The sequence below is a fragment of the Anopheles ziemanni genome, chromosome 2, assembly GCF_943734765.1.
Source record: "Anopheles ziemanni chromosome 2, idAnoZiCoDA_A2_x.2, whole genome shotgun sequence".
Taxonomy (NCBI): Eukaryota; Metazoa; Arthropoda; class Insecta; order Diptera; family Culicidae; genus Anopheles; species Anopheles ziemanni.
Window position 1 is genome coordinate 2,000,590 of NC_080705.1, and position 15,248 is coordinate 2,015,837.

At 44.3% G+C, this 15,248-nt stretch overlaps 1 protein-coding gene across 2 annotated transcripts in view; it reads right to left on the reverse strand.

Annotated features, from left to right (window-relative positions):
• Positions 1-4,091: 4,091 nt before the first annotated feature.
• Positions 4,092-15,248, reverse strand: part of LOC131282046 (CUGBP Elav-like family member 2) — a 107,730-nt gene continuing 96,573 nt past the window's right edge. For both annotated transcript variants that reach the window (XM_058311429.1, XM_058311430.1), the window contains exons 5-8: positions 12,541-12,832; positions 10,684-10,860; positions 6,781-6,936; positions 4,092-6,561 (exon numbers count right to left, since the gene is read on the reverse strand). In XM_058311429.1, the coding sequence (XP_058167412.1) occupies positions 6,290-6,561; positions 6,781-6,936; positions 10,684-10,860; positions 12,541-12,832 (897 nt within the window). In that variant the 3' untranslated portion in view covers positions 4,092-6,289. The remainder of the gene's footprint in view (positions 6,562-6,780; positions 6,937-10,683; positions 10,861-12,540; positions 12,833-15,248) is intronic.

The following is a 15,248-nucleotide window of genomic DNA, read 5'->3' on the forward strand; positions in this document are numbered from 1 at the left end:
CACTGGACGAGGGAGCATTAAACGGAAGTATCCCCAAAACCCAAACCCGTTGAAATGAAAACTCGGAAGAAACGAACGGATTCTTTTCATTCTGTGATTTCACGAGCTCTTGCAAAAGAAAAGTTTATTATCAAATTTCAAAGTAAACAAATAATAAAACCATACAGAAGGACTTCAAGAAGAGGGAGCAAAGAATGATCCGACAAACATTGAGATGGTTTGATTCGCTTTCTTACTTACTGATTTCGAACTAAGACGTTAGAGTTAAGGGAAAGCAAGAATTGGAATTTGAATGACTACACACAACATATGAAAACAAAGGAAACACTTTTTTTATGTGGAATCGAAGGATATCCAAGGAAAAGTTTAAAGTTGTATAACTCATTCAAATTGCATAGAAAGACGGATAACAAAAACAATGAATTAAAAATCTAGAGGTACAAAAGATCCAAGCCTTCAAATCAAACCATTTCACCACTACGGAGAAAGAAACTTTGATTAATAGATTCGGTTTTTCCTGTTTTCGTGTTTGTTCAATGAAACACCAAACGATTGTTTCGTGTTTGCCTTAAGAGTACGGAAAAAAACGAGAACGAGGGTAAAAGATTGATAATCTAACAAGGAAACAATAGAGATATTATGCTCCACATTTTTTGCTCTTCTCGTGCACATCCTCGTTCTTTTTCTCCTCTTCCATTTCATTATCCTCTTCTGTTGTATATAATATATATTCATATATAAGTACCTAGTGTATATAATATATAGTTAAGTTTTTCTTCTTTTCTCGTTTCTATCTCTTTTAAACCGAATTTTGCTTCTCTTCTTCCCATTTTTTTACTAATAGACTTTTTCACATCTCTTTTTCTGCAAACCTGCCTCCTCCTTCTCCCGTCTCGCTTATTTACTCTGATTTACACTTTGGGGTACCTAAATCGATTTCTTTTACAGTTTTCTTTCTTTCAACCTTCAAATGTTTCTCTCCTTCTGAATGCTTCTTTTTTAGATTTTCTGTTTTTCGCTTTATTTTTTCCTATAAACTGGCACATTTAGTGTTTCTCCTCGCGGATTCTTCTTTTTTTTCTACAGTAGACTTTGTTAAGTCCTCGTGTCGCGGCTTCACTGTTTTGTTTGGAAAGTCTACAGTTTTCCTTTGTTTACTTTTTTTTTGTTTTATACACTAAATCCAATCACGACTAACCAATCAAAGGGAGGGAAACACATGCTTGCGTTCAGCGCGACACAGTTCTGTTGTTTATATGTTAGCTACACGAAGAAGAAGCGTTTGGTTTTTTAAATGTTTTGTTCAACCAAAGGATCGAAATTGTACATAAAGCCAAAGTGTGGACCTGGCTCCGATGGTTAGCGTCACGAACGTGAAACATACCGGCATAGAACTGTTTCTTATTCGTACTGTTTTAATGCGATTGCACCTTGCGTTAGTAGTTTCCACTAGTTTATCCCCGTTCCTGCCTGGTGATGAGGCGTTCTTACCCTTCTCTAACTTTTCCGTCTAAAGCACCAAACGGCGGTACATGACGATAACCCGATTTCGGGAGTTCTTATGCGATGTGTTTGCCTGAGCACTTCTAACTTACGACCTATGCTGAACAGAAAAAAAAAACAGGCGTTATGTGAATGGGAAATATGTATATAAATGTGAGTAATGGTGAAAATGAAGAGCATAAAAACGTATCTTGATTGAAACGGAACACAAACAGAAAATATAAGGATGATGACAAATAATAGCTAGTGATGGTTTCTTCTTCAGGGCTATCAAAGAAGTGCTGACCTTTGTGTCTGCCAAAACAATCGACGAGACGGTACAAACACACACTACCAAAGTCGAAAATTCCTTACGAACGAGTTTAATAATTATACAAAAGATTTGGTATCTGCCGTTTTTTTGTTTTCGTCGTGAATCAGACAATCCTTACACATGACTGCACATTTACACTGTACATAGTATGATGAGCACGAAGATGAATTCTATGTCTCTTAACGGTCTACACCATACACCATTCACACATACGCACACACACACACACACAACATAACATGCTGGGTGTCCCTTTCGACAGTGCACATTTCGAGTGCACTTAATTGGTTTATCCTACTTTTACATGTACATACGTTTCGTGTTTCGCTTTTCCAATAAACTGACACATCTCCTTCAATTGGACAATTGATTTAACGGTTGCCGCTGTTGCCGGCAGGTTTTTTTTTGTAATCGATTCATCCAGTCTACCATTATTCAGTCATTGGTGTAGAGCTGCAAGGATATATTTATGCGCTTCCATACACACATGCAGCCATTTTCCCAACTTCCTTCGGAATTGCAGATGGATGGGACCGATGTAATAGTTGGTAAGCAAAATAGCTCTATCGAAAAAACCGTATCGTCCAATGCAACCCCCACGGACGGTGTTGGAAAAGGTCGTGTTCGTTAGCGACAAAATTACGAAACATTAACGCAACTTAAATTAAAACACTAGTGGGACATTGACTACTTTTGTTATTTGTTTTTTGGATATTGATGGCTCAATGTTCTATGTTTAAACGAAACTACAAAATATGTATTAAACAAACTACTATATGCTGGAAATAAAACATCAAGATTGATAGAAAATTACTTTCGATTGGATATGTGTATTTTGCTTTTGGGATCCTGAATCGAAACCAAATAGGTATTATTTTTAAATATTCAGTTTGTTTCATCCGTATTCAAAATGGGGCGTTCAATTTCCAACCCACCATTGCCGGGCCTGGTGCGAAATGGATTTGATGCCAATACCTAACACCAAATCAGCCACTTCGGATCGAGTCAAATAATATTGATGGGTTGACAGCCGAAAACCCACAAGGGTTGCAGCCTCCTCCTCCTCCCGCTGGGTTCGTCTTCCATCAGCATGTAGCATGGAATATTACTGTGTGTTTCGGGCGGGCGGGCACACTTCTGTTTCGTCGGATTTACATAATTAAATAATTAATCATAATCAATGGGTTTAAATTAGAGGTAACTATCGCGCACTATCATTCACATTCACACCTTGGACGTAGTATGGCTCTTGGGTTGGTGTGGACAACTTTGGTCTGGTGCGGTGGTGGTTTGACACACCGTTGACACAACAGCGCACGCAGGGACGCATGGACCAAACGCCCAAATCGATCTCCTTTCCTCGTCCACTGCACCGACCTTTGTTCACTGACCATTTCCTTCGCTATTTGATCATTGTGTCGACGTTATTACCACAAACCGGTGGTTTGACCGTTGAACAATGTTTAAGACGACGCCCTTATGCGTCGCCAATTTCAACCCGATCCCTCGTCCTCCTCCCCTAGGGGTGATTGTTGCTGACCTGCTTATCACTGGAACTGCACCAACAAAAGCACCTTGCAACAAACAAAACCACATCGCACCACGTGATTACTCATAGTAGCGCTAATACCGCGCTAATGAAAATTGATAGCAACCGGATATGCGGAAATTCCCCGGGCAAACACAAGCCCGAAACACACAACCACACACGCGCTCCAATTACAGTGTCCTTTGCAGTCCCTCTGCCCGGTGTGTTATGGTCCTGATTAGTTAGTCCAACCCCCTTTTCGGTCCCCCCGATAGTTTCGATTGGAGATGCAACCCCGGGGATAATGTGTCCTCGTGGCGTGTTCGCGGATCAGAGATCAGTTGACGCCCCCAAATACCGGTGGCAACCGGTGGTGGTGTTATTTCACACCACACAACCGACACCACACACAGGGTTTTTGAAATATGAGCTCAAAAAGAGTGACGACCAGATGGTAATACAACTGGCGGAGACTGGAGTTAGTCCTAGAACTGGGTTGGCTACCGGGTGTGCCGGGTGTTTGCGGTTGTGGAACTTTCGACCCTCATTGCCAGTGAGCGTTTCTATCAATTTGAGTAATTACGCTACTTCCCAGCTGTAATTATAATTCTGCTATAATGAAGGAGGATTGCGTATTTTGGGGGATGTTTTCCTCACAGAACCACCACATATCTCTTTGTTGAATCTTAGAAAATAATTTGGACTTCACATCTCGCCGCTGGAGGAATAAGATTCTGGAATCAAACGTATTTTGCAGAAGTTTATGTTACGAAAGAATAAATGAATGACATTTGATGTGATTTAACAAAAGAATAATGCTTATACATGATATACGCTACACAACATAATATGATATCGCTCTCTTATCATATGCTTCTTTCTTTTCCTTTCCTACAGGCGTGTGTGTTCTTCTTTAGTACGTCTATCACTCCTCTTCAGGCGCGCTCTTGCGTGTGTTGTTTTCCATCTATTTTTTTTCTTTTAGAAGGTTCCCACATTGTACAAGTAGTTACAACAGTTTTGTTATACACAAATCAAACAACTCGTGGCAGCGGGATACAGAAAACGGTAAGTACGGAAACACATCGAACAAACGGCAATCTTGCGATACGTATTACACACAGCAATAGAGAACTGTTATTACACAGCCTCCCAGACTTTCTTATAGTTCCTTATTCAAAAGGATACATTCAACCGGAAAGGAAAAAAGCGTTGCTACACGGTCAGGCTTTACAAGCTCATGGCATGAAACAAGTGTATCTCTCTTCCTCGCGAATGGCGATCTGTTCTGTTAGCTTTGAACTATTTTTCATTTACGTGCGCGTACTTATGAATATGAATAAACGAAAGAAATTTGTTTAATAATAGATAGAGTAATATAAAAGAAAGAGAAACAAAACTTTGAAACAATTCACTCTCAGATGCAAGCCGGGAGGAACTTGCATGGATTGTTTTAGCAGGTGCAGAATTTGTATTCCTTGGTCCACATCGTAACTTGCGCAAGGACTAGTTCATTCTTATTACTACTAACATGATCGCACCAAACGTGCCGGCGTTGAAATCGCTTAAAATCAATCAACATATTATATTTAAAAGGTAAACAGATAAACGATATAGTGCTGCGTTTACAATTTGTGCTAAATAAATGAGCTGCCTAATAAGTGTGTTGCAAAAGAGAATGCAAATTGATTTTATGAAAATGAAAAAGAAAAAAAGTAAAAATACATAAAACAGTATCAGGGATCAATACCGTCGTTTCATATGATTCAAATTAGTATTTAGCCGATTGATTGATATTGAATTCATTACATACATGAAAACAAACTTAAAGTTATTGAAATATGAACGATTAATGAAAGAAACAAAATAATAAAATCCACAACTAACAAATCCATCAAACTAAAGTAACTGTCACGCAGTTGAAAATTAGATACAGTAGATGAAAAAAAAATCAAACAAAAAAGTAAATGGCCATTTTCAATGAAAGTCAGTTCAAAATCTAACTGCGAGCACCATTGGATCGCAAAAGATCGCGCACAATCGTAGTCACCTGCGTTTTTTGTTTGTGGTTGCTGGGATTTCCGGTTCAACTAGTTTTTGCTTTGCTTGTGACATTAACTTATAGTACAGTTACGCACATAAAGGTAACACAACGTCACGTCACAAGTCAACCTTTTCTGTACAACCTCTTTCGAGCGGATATCGATCCGTTTCGATCGATCATAACACCGACGACATTAACCTTAACATAGCTTGCTGACACACGCTCACACACACGCACACGTACAAGTGGGTAAGAAAGGTGGTAACAGAAACAGAAAATAAAAGTTCCTATGAAATGAACTTTCAATACACCTAACGACAACTAGAGCTGCTCGCATCAAACGGATAGTTGATGCCTTTTCGTACGGTTCGTGTTGCATGTTTGGGAACAATAGTGTAGAGTGTGGTCGTACAATCCCTTCCCCCTGTACCATTTCCAAGGATAACGAGTGCGGTGGTGGTGGGTGGTAGTTGTAGTCTTCGACGGTCCTTTGACATACAGCGACAAAAGCTGGCCATCACAGAGGCTACATCAATTAGAGGGAGGCTTGCATGTTGCGTTGTGCTGTTGTTGTTGTTGTTGTTGTTGATGTTATATGCTGAGCACAATTAGCCATCGCTTCTTAGTCCTCTTCCTTACCCCCTGGTTGCCTGCCTCAGGACTCACTAGTCACTCCCGTGGATCTTCCGTTGGTACTGGTGGTAAATTTGAGGTTGTTTGTTGGGAATGCGCTTATGCGGTTCCCACTGGATGAGTTGTTTTGCCGGGTGTCGGGGGCGGTGGTGGTGGTGGTGGCGGTGATTGTTGCGCGTGCGATGATGGTGGCAGTGGCGGTGGCGACGGCAGCCGCGCAGCACTTGAGCAGCTGTGCGTTCGCTGCCGCCGCCAGCTGCCCCAAATCCTAGTATGGTTTGGAGGCATCCTTCGAGCGCTTGAGCTGCACCTTCAGTCGCTTGGTGCCGATCTGGAAACCGTGCATCGCCTGGATGGCCGCCTGAGCCGATGCGACGTTGTCGAACGACACGAAACCGAAGCACTTCGACAGGTTCGTCTGCTTATCGATGAAAACCTTCGCCGAGACGACGTTACCGAACGGCATGAACGTCGAGGCCAGATCGGTGTCGGTGAATTCCTGCGGCAGGTGATAGATGAACAGATTGCAACCTTCCGGTCCTGTGTCCGGTCCGATTAGATCGGGGTAAAGAAAATAAAGTGAAACAACACAGCATTAACTAGCTATAAGAAAGAGGCTGGAAGACGCATCCGATTCTAACACACCCTTGCCTCAAGTTTTGGCAAAAAACTACCACAACAGCTGAACGTAAAGCAAGCGCTAAAAAGCTAACTTGTTATCATCCAAAGCAAGGGCAAGCTGGCAACAGACGTACGTACCTTCAATCTGCTTTCCGGCGGCGGCAGCCACCGCTTGCGCTATCGACGGGGTAGGTAAAGGCGTCGGGGTGAATGCTGCTGCAGTGGCTGCTGCTGAACCAAACTGCGGTAAGGCGGCGTATGAAGTCAGGCTAGCTGTATCACTTCCGGTGGTCCCTATCGTTCCGGTTCCGCGTGAAAACAACAAGCACAAAAAGAAAAACAAACGCAGCGCCTATTAGTGTGTGTGAAGCGGCCTCGGCAAATGCATGGGGGACTGGAGGATGATGGAGAGCTGATTATGTATATGGGGGAGGTTCCTTTTTTTTTTGCGCAGCCATTAAAAACCAAAACCAAACCAAACAGACCATCCCTTCCGGTTTTAGTATTGGGAAACGTATTCGAAGGAAATGTGTAACAACAAACGCAATCAAACAGAACGTGGAACCAACACGATACACGGAAAACTCCGCTCGATGCACTAGATACGAAACCAACCGAAGCAATGGGAAGAATTGGAGATAGGCATGCATTTAAAATGAATGGGTTTGTTTTTTAAGAAAGCACTTCAGTTGATGGAAAATATATTTATCATACAGCAGTGTTAGCGATAAGACAAACCCAAAGAGATATAATTATTACAACTATTAATGTGCGAAAATCGTCTTATTTTGTACCAATAAAACCTTGTAGATTGCATAATTAAACCAATAGTGACGCTATTTTGTATTAAAGGTAGTGCAAAGAGTGTGTGTGTGTTACCGTACAGTTATCCTTATTTATTATCACAAACCCTAGAGCTCTACTCCGATCCGGACAGTCTTAACGCAGAATTGAAGGTAAATTTTAACGCTTTTTAAAAGTTAAATCAATTAAAGAGCGTAAATTCACTCGAAACCCGCGATGCAACAGGCAACAAAACCGAATAGAGAAACTTCTAGGCCATGTCGGGAAATACCGATGGTGAGATGATACGGCGTATCGACATCGCGCTGGGTAGTCTAATTAAATTTTTATGAATTTTATGCGTGTTATTTCACTCATTTAGCAAGTGGTCATATCTCTTACCGCCCACTACAGGCGGAAAACGAAAATATGCAATGGAAAAAAACCAGCAAGGATGCACCAAACGGCGAGTCGAGAGTATGTCCGCACAAAACGTAATCAACTGCAAGCATACCATGTGGTCGGTGGCGATTGGCATAAAAAAAGGGGCAAAGTTTCCCGACGTCGGGCCCCGTGTACGATAAATCCCGTGCACGGTTGGCATGGCCATGTATGCAGTCGGCAAAGTTATGACGCATACATTACGCGATTTTGAATTCAAAAGCGTCTGGCACGAGGCTGGAGGGGGAGTGGCGTCCCAGGGTTCCGCGTGTAGTGTATATGCGGCCACGGGAGGTTATATCGAGTTATGGTTTTTACATTCGTCCACCGTCGACGGAGAGTGTGTCCTCGCGGTAGTGAACTGCACCACGGCGTCGTACGGAAGCATATCCTGTGCAGACTTCAATGCTTTCAATGGGTAACCGCGTTCATTCCGTCCTTTCGGTGCTCGGATGTGTGCTCGCGAACGCGACCAAAGTGGGTAATTATCAACATTTTAAATTTTTAACGTTTTTTGAAACGGGTTAGCGGGGGCTGAAATTAAATTTTCACACATGTGGTGAGGGGTTTTTGACCATTTACCATTGACTAATAGCAGTGAAGTAAAGGGGGGCGATGATGTTTTGTGAACCGTTGACACTTTTTCCCTTTAAAACGGTGTAAGCGCATTGAAGAATGTTTTATCCATGGCACTGTGTCATCATTTTAACGACATACGTATTTCCAGTTTTAGGTGGTATTTTCGTTTTAAATAGCACAAACAAGCATATGTAGAACATAGAAATATAACATGCATCAACACACATCGCACATACCAAATAATGACAAAAAAAAGATGTGAACAGAACTACTGAATTAAGGTAAACCGTAACGAAGAAGTATTTTGCAGTAATAAAATAGTATAAACACACTACCACAAACGGGCAAATGAGGAAAATTAAAACAACAACGGATAAGTTTACACACTTAGCACTGGCTTTTGGGGAGGTTTTAATTCATTTTCACCAGAGGGAGGCGAGCGGGGGCAACTCAGAGTCCATTCCAACAGAAAGAAAACGGAAATAAACTTGACATTCCAAAAACAAAACGGGAGATTCGAGGTAGAAAGAAGTAGAGAGAACTTGGGGCTCACCTGACGTAGCTGTCTTCCCTAACAGACCGGCTGTTTTGGGGAGGATTTTATTTTTGCATATTTGATTTTGGGTACGAAACAGGGATCACACAAGTTTCCGATCGATGAGCGCAAAAGGAAGGTGTTATGAGATGGGCGTAAAGTTTGCGTTTAACATTCAAGGAAGAGGTGCCGATGTCGTCACAATGGAAAAGAAAGCGATGTCGTCGGTAAAGTTGTCGATAGAGAGGGAGAGAGAGAGAGAGAAAGAAGGGAAGAACGTTGATATTCAGTTACGATATGAAGAATAAGATAGCTGCTAAAAATGGTAATATTAATTTCACCTCCCACCTCCCTTGACCTACGCACGGCGCGCCCGTATTTTGTCCTTCCCGCATTATTTATCAGGAGTTTAAAAATCTACACTAATTTAATTTAATATAAACACATTCATTGTTGGCCACGATTCATGCGATTAGAGGGTCGGGTGACAAGGGTGGAGAGAAAAATTCCACCTACACCAAAACCACCCCTAAAAACGTTGGCCAGCAGCTCGAGAGATCCACGGCTCGGGTGGCGGTGGTCCACAGTTGGTGAATCCATTCTGGTGTGATCATAAAATCGTTTATTGCCTCGACAAGGAGCGCACTTTTATGGAACGACAGAGCATGATAGCTATCCTCCATTACGGCAACAACAAGCAACAAGCGCCCGATGACTCCCGGAGTAGAGCCCCCGTTCCCCCAGACGACGGGCTATGGCCCTGGGGGGTGGCGCCATCCACAATCGCGAAATTCATGCGCGCACAGGTGAAGAAGCCATAAAACAGATAAAAGTAAAATCGTTCATCTTTATAACTTTTACGACTGTTTTAATGGGACATTGTTGTAGCTGTTATGATTTCTTTCGACCGTTCGGCTTCGTCCATTTCGATCGATTCGTTACGGTCGGCGGGCTCCCCCCCTCCTCGTTGGCGCGGCGGAGGTTTTCGATATTAATTTTACTTTTTTACGTGTTCCGGATTCCACCAAACTGCCTGCTTCGTGGGGATTCCTCCTCGACGTTCGACTCAAGAAGGGGAGAGAAAAAGCCAGCTTTCGTCATAAAACTGCGGATTCTTGGGCGGAGGGTAGAGTAAGTGCAGGACATGAAAAAGGGATCACAAAACAGGGAGCTGCCCCTCACTGCAGTGATGTGCACTTGAAGCATTATTTTGACCGTCTCCGAAGACTTGTTTGTTCTGAGAGGTCGTATTCTGCATGTCCCCTCGGAAGGGCGACAGGTAATGGGGCATGGAGGTAGGAGAAGAAGTTTTTCCATTATCATATCCATTCTTCGGCCACGAGAATCTCCTCACATTGCGCTGCTAAGTAGTAGTGCGCAGGTTGTACGGTGCTTTTTTGAAGAACTCTCATGAACTTTGCGTGAACAGCTTCAAGACGTTACTTTTTCTCCCTATAATTACGGTTACAGAAAGATCTTTCTTTTGCCGTTAGACAGGATCATGCTGGATTATCTTTTATGGCGTTGCTATAATAATCGACCTTGCATTAGTTGTTAATGCACCTTTACGAAGAATTATTGTATGTGAAAAGGTACTTGTTTCGCCCATGAACGAATTTGCTTAACAGCAACGTTGTGTCCTGAAAAAAAACCACCAAAAGGACGAAGAAGATATACAACATGCGCTGGCGAATGACACTTACACAAGGATGTCGCTGCATTGGTGATGGCCGATGCCGGTGTCTGGGCAGCTGCTGCGGCCGCAGTTTGCAGTGACGGCTGCGTCATTGCGGCGAGCGTCACCAGGTTCTGCATCGACAGCGGGGCGAGAAGGCTTGCGGCGGCGGCAGCGGCGCTCGTATCAGTCTGTGCACCAAGTCCTAGAGTGCGTGGAAGGACGCCGTCGACGCCGGCAGTGGCAAGTATTTCCGAGAATGAGAACGAGAACGAGAAAATACCATCAGAAGCTAATCCGGGCATACGCACCAGGCATGACATTCCCCCCACAAAAAGCCCATTCATCTTCGTCACCGATCGGGACCCGATTCCTGCGCCAAAAGGGAAGGGTTCTTTGCGTTTAGTAGCGTCACCTTGTGGACACTGGACCTGGGCTAAGCATTGCGGTAATCATTCTCGAGCAGCCGAAATCCGCGTTCGCAAAAGGGAAGGAACCAGCGTCGCGTGCGTGTGTGTGCACGTGCGTGACGTCCGTTAAATTCGTTTATTTATGATCCATTGAACAACGAAACACGCCGCACACGTCGGCGTTGGTTAGCGTTAAAACGGACCAAAAGTGTTTTCGTGGAAGGACTAAGACGAATAACGTTTCCGAACTGCCCCCGAACTGGTGTGAGGAGGTTTGTTGATGGCCATCGGTCACCATTTTGTCACGATTTTCCTTAAAAACATCATCGAGCTGCTGCTCGTTTGCTAGCGAGCGTCCTTCTTGTGGCAAAGTCCCCAAACCATTGCTTGGGATTCTTCCCTTTTACGATCACAATTGGCCGTCGACGGTTGGGTTTAATCCGGAGGGAACCCTCGGACAGGAGGGCCATTCTCCCGCGTGGGCGGGGGTATATTAAATCATTTCTAATTCCCATTTAGAGTGGACGAAGTTGACGTGTTTCTGTTCGTGCCCTGGCCCAGTGGTCACACAGTCCGGGTTCCGTGTAGTAGGCGAAGCTTTTAGCAATCACCACGATTTAATGAAGGTGCTGCCACCCGAATGTGTGTGTGCCGGAAACCACCGGTTCAACGGCGCTCGAAACCGTCGTCATTTCGCGCCTTTTCAACACCATCACCCAAGGGTTTCAATGCTCGTTATTCTTCTCACCGGGGCGCGTTTGCGTGTCGTTGTCACAGGGACCGTCGTACAACGGTACCGACCGGTCTCCTGCAAAGGTGGACATTGCCAGAGTACATTCTGATTAAAAATAAATCGAAAGCGGCAAGGGCAACTAGCGCTCTCTCACTCGTTGGCCGACATGGAATGTAAGCGAATAAAGGGGTCTCATTGGAGCGCGCGTTGACCACGTTTTCATTCGGGAGGGGGGTTAAAGATTCGGTTTCGTTGGCTAACGATAAAATTTTGCCACTTCCGGTGGGAGCAGCAGAAGGAATAGAGAACGATGCAGCAAAAGCGGGCGGTGGGCAGAAGCGATTCACATTGTCGTCCGCTCGGTAGCGGGAACATCGCATGAACACGCGGCACAGAATTACGGATGAAAGGAATTTAGAAACAGGTAATTATGTAACCGAGCATGCCTTCCAGCGATCCATTAGGACGGTGTCCGGAGTACAACCGTAGTACGGTCGGTGTGTATTAGAGTGTCGTTTTATGGCTTAAATCGATTAAGCGAGCCTGATTTGTTTGATTAACTAGTTGTCCGGAGGGTCGGGAGAAGTTATTTTCTCCTGTCGTGTCTAGACGATTTATAGCGATTCATGTTCCATCTGCTTGGCGAATGGCGGTGTGTGGCGAGTTCTTATTAACAACAGCGCTTAAAGCTAACCGTTACTGCTACCGCTCATACCGAGTTCTTGGTGCTCCAGAAACGAACCTTGCATTAGATGCTGCTGCTGCGCCACGGCTTGCAGCTGCTGGAGCAAGGTGATCGGTGGGGAGATGGCATCCGCCGCCAAGAACGGGGTCTGCTGCTGCGGTGGATTCGGATGGGCGGACGCGGTCAGCGGCGTTACCGACTGCGTGATCGGTTGATTGATGCCGGTCATGTTCCACAGATTCGACTGCATCTGTTGCATCCGTTTGGCATCCTTTTCCTTCTGCGTGTCGGCAAACTTCACGACCAGCGGCGCCGAGCAGCCTTCCATCGTTTTGCTCTGATGAAGATGCTGTGGAGGAAAAAAAAGCAGAGGAAACAGATTGGATAAAAACGGTTCAACCGAAGAAATGGGAACAGGTCGTAGGAAGCAACAGTTTTGATGGAGAAGAAAAAAACGGTTGCAACGAATGGAATGGTGATGAATCAGCAGAACGACCCGCTTGGCACAAGAAATGCAAAAGGTTTATTCAATCCACGAAATGATAAAACCTTTGCAAAAGTGTGTACCTTCGTGTCTTTAGCTATCTTTTGGTTCTTTGAGTATTCTTTGAATAGTAAACCGCCTGCCAAATGTATCAACCAAGGATGAAATGGCTCCTGGATCCCAACTCGGGGAGGAATTCACTTCAGCATCACCACACAGCATGACGACGCCGAAAACGACTTCCGCTCACAAAATGTTTCCTTCCTTCGTTTCCCCGAGGGTGTCTCTGTCTCCGACAGGTTAAACCGTCGTCTCCTTCGCGTACGACGTTCGAGGGGCAATAACATAATAACACATTGCGCTCGTAACCTGGTGCCCAAATGTGCGGGTGTTAATTTCTAGACGAATTATTCTTAATGGTCGTGTCGTCACTTTTCCGTCGTAAGTCGCTCCCTGGCGCAACATTAAGGTACGGCATTTGCCGCTCACATTTGCCTTGATCTGCCGGCATGGACTGGCACCGAACAGAGATGGATAGGGAGGAAGACAAGACGGTCGGTGAGGGTGGTGACATTCTCTGATAAAATACTCGTGTCACTCGTGTTCTGAAAATATTTATCCAAACGCTTAGTCGTATTTGTTCAAAGAGGAAAAACTTACAAGAAGGGGAATCCGAAAACAGCATCCCGCCTCTTGCACAACTGATAAGTGTTTCACATCAGTGAAGCTTTCAGAAGGTGAAAAACTCATCTCCTCGTTACGCGTCTTCGGATGGAAGTGTATGTTACGTGAGCATGATGCTTAAAAATCATAAAATTTACATAGAACGTTCGTCGGTTTCTAATGATCCCCAAAGTGTCGTCTCGGTGATGTTTCCTGCCACCAACAAGCACACCTTCTTGCCTCACACACAGCAACGGAGGGGCGCGTTTGTTAAACGAGGGCTCATTAGCGCTTACTGACGCTGGGGGAGGAGGGTGGGAAGAACTTTGGGCGCCAATTTAGCTTTCCTTTCTCCCGCCACTTCTTCCCAACCTACCTCGACATTATAATCAGCCTCGAAAGGGATATAATGGCAACAGTAACAGTGCTATCATTACATTCATGAAACACGCGTTTATGTGAGCATAATAATAAGTTTATGAAAAATAAAAATTACATTTCCACGGAAATAACACCACACCCTGCGTTTTTTTTTGTGGGAACCCACTTCTGCGGGTAAGTTTTGACAAGTATGACACCGACGTCAAGGGGGTCAAACTAGAGGGCAGATCCTGTCGTCCTACCCCGCCCCGATCCGTTGGCCAACATCACCCAATGTCAATCCGAAAGCCATAAAAAATAATCGTAACAACTGTGGCTGTCGCGTAAATGCTGACAATACACGCCATTCCGGGTTCAGGGAAGGATAAGGCGAAGAACAGAAGAAAAAGGGAAACGATCAATGTTCTCTTTCCACCTTTTATCCCCGCGTAAAGGAAATGAACGCCATTGCTTGAGAATGAGACTCCATGGGTTTTTTTTGTGTGTTTTGGTGGTTGTTGACATTCGTCCTGTATCTCAAACTATTGTATTGAGAGGACGCTAGAGTGTTAAAAGAAAGAAGAAAAAAACCCCCTACCCGCCGTCAGTTTCATCATTGTACGAACGACGACGCCAAAACCCAAACCTAAACCACCACCATCGGATCCGTATTTTCTTCGGTCCCTGCAAACTCGACGTGGATTTTCCCTCAAAGCGTCGGCAGTAAAGAAAAAAAACAAAAACTCAGGGAAAGGAAACATTCACCCCAAACAAACCCATCGACAAACAACCATCACAATCACATAAACGATGATTATTGTTATTGATGTTTTGCATGTCGTTATGCTGCGGTGGCAAATGTTGCTGCACTAATGGTGAGGGCAAAACCGTAAGAAAAATGCTTGGAAATGGTGGAAAGTTATTCGTTCTCTCGACCGTTGTCGGTTTGGTGCGAGGGAAATTTTTTGGAGACAGGGAAAAAATAAAACCGACACACATACAGGCTAAGGGTCAACTTTTGCCAATGTCTTTTCCACCCATGGCGTTCAATTTCGACGTCGGGAGTGATCCTGTCAAATCCTGGCGTCATTAAATTTTACCGAGCAGCAAATGATGAGTCCCCGACAGCATGGCGCGCCAGAGAGAGAGAGAGGGGGGGTTGGTGGAAAATGCAGCAACCTCTAGCGATGCTTAACATTTCCATAAAACTGATTATCGTGAGGAAATGGCGGCATGAATAAATGTGCAATTATTTTCT